At 40.4% G+C, this 1,042-nt stretch overlaps 1 protein-coding gene across 1 annotated transcript; it reads left to right on the forward strand. All coding sequences in view use genetic code 11, as the record gives it.

The window, feature by feature from the left end:
- Nucleotides 1-193: 193 nt before the first annotated feature.
- Nucleotides 194-900, forward strand: EGR_11207 (hypothetical protein; the record flags this gene model as incomplete). Its single annotated transcript, XM_024500454.1, has 2 exons — nucleotides 194-316; nucleotides 856-900. The coding sequence occupies 2 exons, from the start codon at nucleotides 194-196 to the stop codon at nucleotides 898-900; spliced, it is 168 nt and encodes a 55-aa protein (XP_024345132.1).
- Between the last annotated feature and the right edge of the window lie 142 nt (nucleotides 901-1,042).

Below are 1,042 nucleotides of genomic sequence, written 5' to 3' on the forward strand. Positions count from 1 at the left end.
GCACTCGCATATGCCAGTTCGATATGTTCCGCAATTTATTGCCCTGCAATTGGAACATTCCGCATCAAAACTACTCAAATCACGTTGGTGGATTAGCCTGCATTTATGCAAAATGTTAATCATTCCTCTTGGCGATATTTGGCTAAGGCATGTTCATTTAGTAAAACTGGGGATTCCAGGCTGCAAGTTAGAAATGAGAACCGTGGGAAGTCCAGAGCCCGATATTCTGCAGCATATAATAATTTTTATAATGGTGTGCTTTCTGGATATTAGTGTGAATGACTGTGCCCCGACAAAAGGTGTATTTGTATCTAAGGTTTGTTATCATAAGCATTTAATCAGTAGAGAAATGAAAAATGGTTCGTACGGAGCGTGTGAGCTAGTTGCTTCAACACTCATGATCTTGACCAAAGCCAATTATCAACAGCTTGACCACAAACCGTGTCGGCTGATATAATAGCAGTTTCAGTTCTCTCTGCCGATATATGGAACAGGTAAAATCCTAACCGCATCTACTGCAGCCTTTGGCTTTATTTATCTATGTCCGTCATTGAGTGATGCGTAGACCAAACCAACACGCTCAAGCGATAACTGTGGTTTAGATTAATGCGCATTCTCTTGAGTTGCTTCACTGTGATGAAGTGAATCTTCGAAAAGTTTAACAGCTGCAAATCTTCCCATTTTCCGAAAAGCCAAATAGCTAGGAGGCATTCTGCCTTTAATCACATAGCCGTGAAAATATGCGCGCATTCATTAACACTGTAGTCGCATGTCAAATAGCGGACATATCACCAGTGATAGCATCAACTGATTTTGGTCGCTTTAGGCATATTGACGCTTATCTGTAAATTTAAGCGTCAGCCATCTAGCCTGATCATGATTATGCAAGCTGCCCCCTGAATTTCGGTCTTTCCTAACCAAATTTTAGCCCTTTAACTTAAAATTATTATCCTTGTTAAAACCAAAGCAAAGTGAGCGTGCCAGTGTTAGCAAGAGTGTCATCTAGTGCAAAGAGAAATTGCTGAAATACAAGTGTTCTTAT

Source organism: Echinococcus granulosus (assembly GCF_000524195.1).
Source record: "Echinococcus granulosus chromosome Unknown EG_S00510, whole genome shotgun sequence".
NCBI lineage: Eukaryota > Metazoa > Platyhelminthes > Cestoda > Cyclophyllidea > Taeniidae > Echinococcus > Echinococcus granulosus.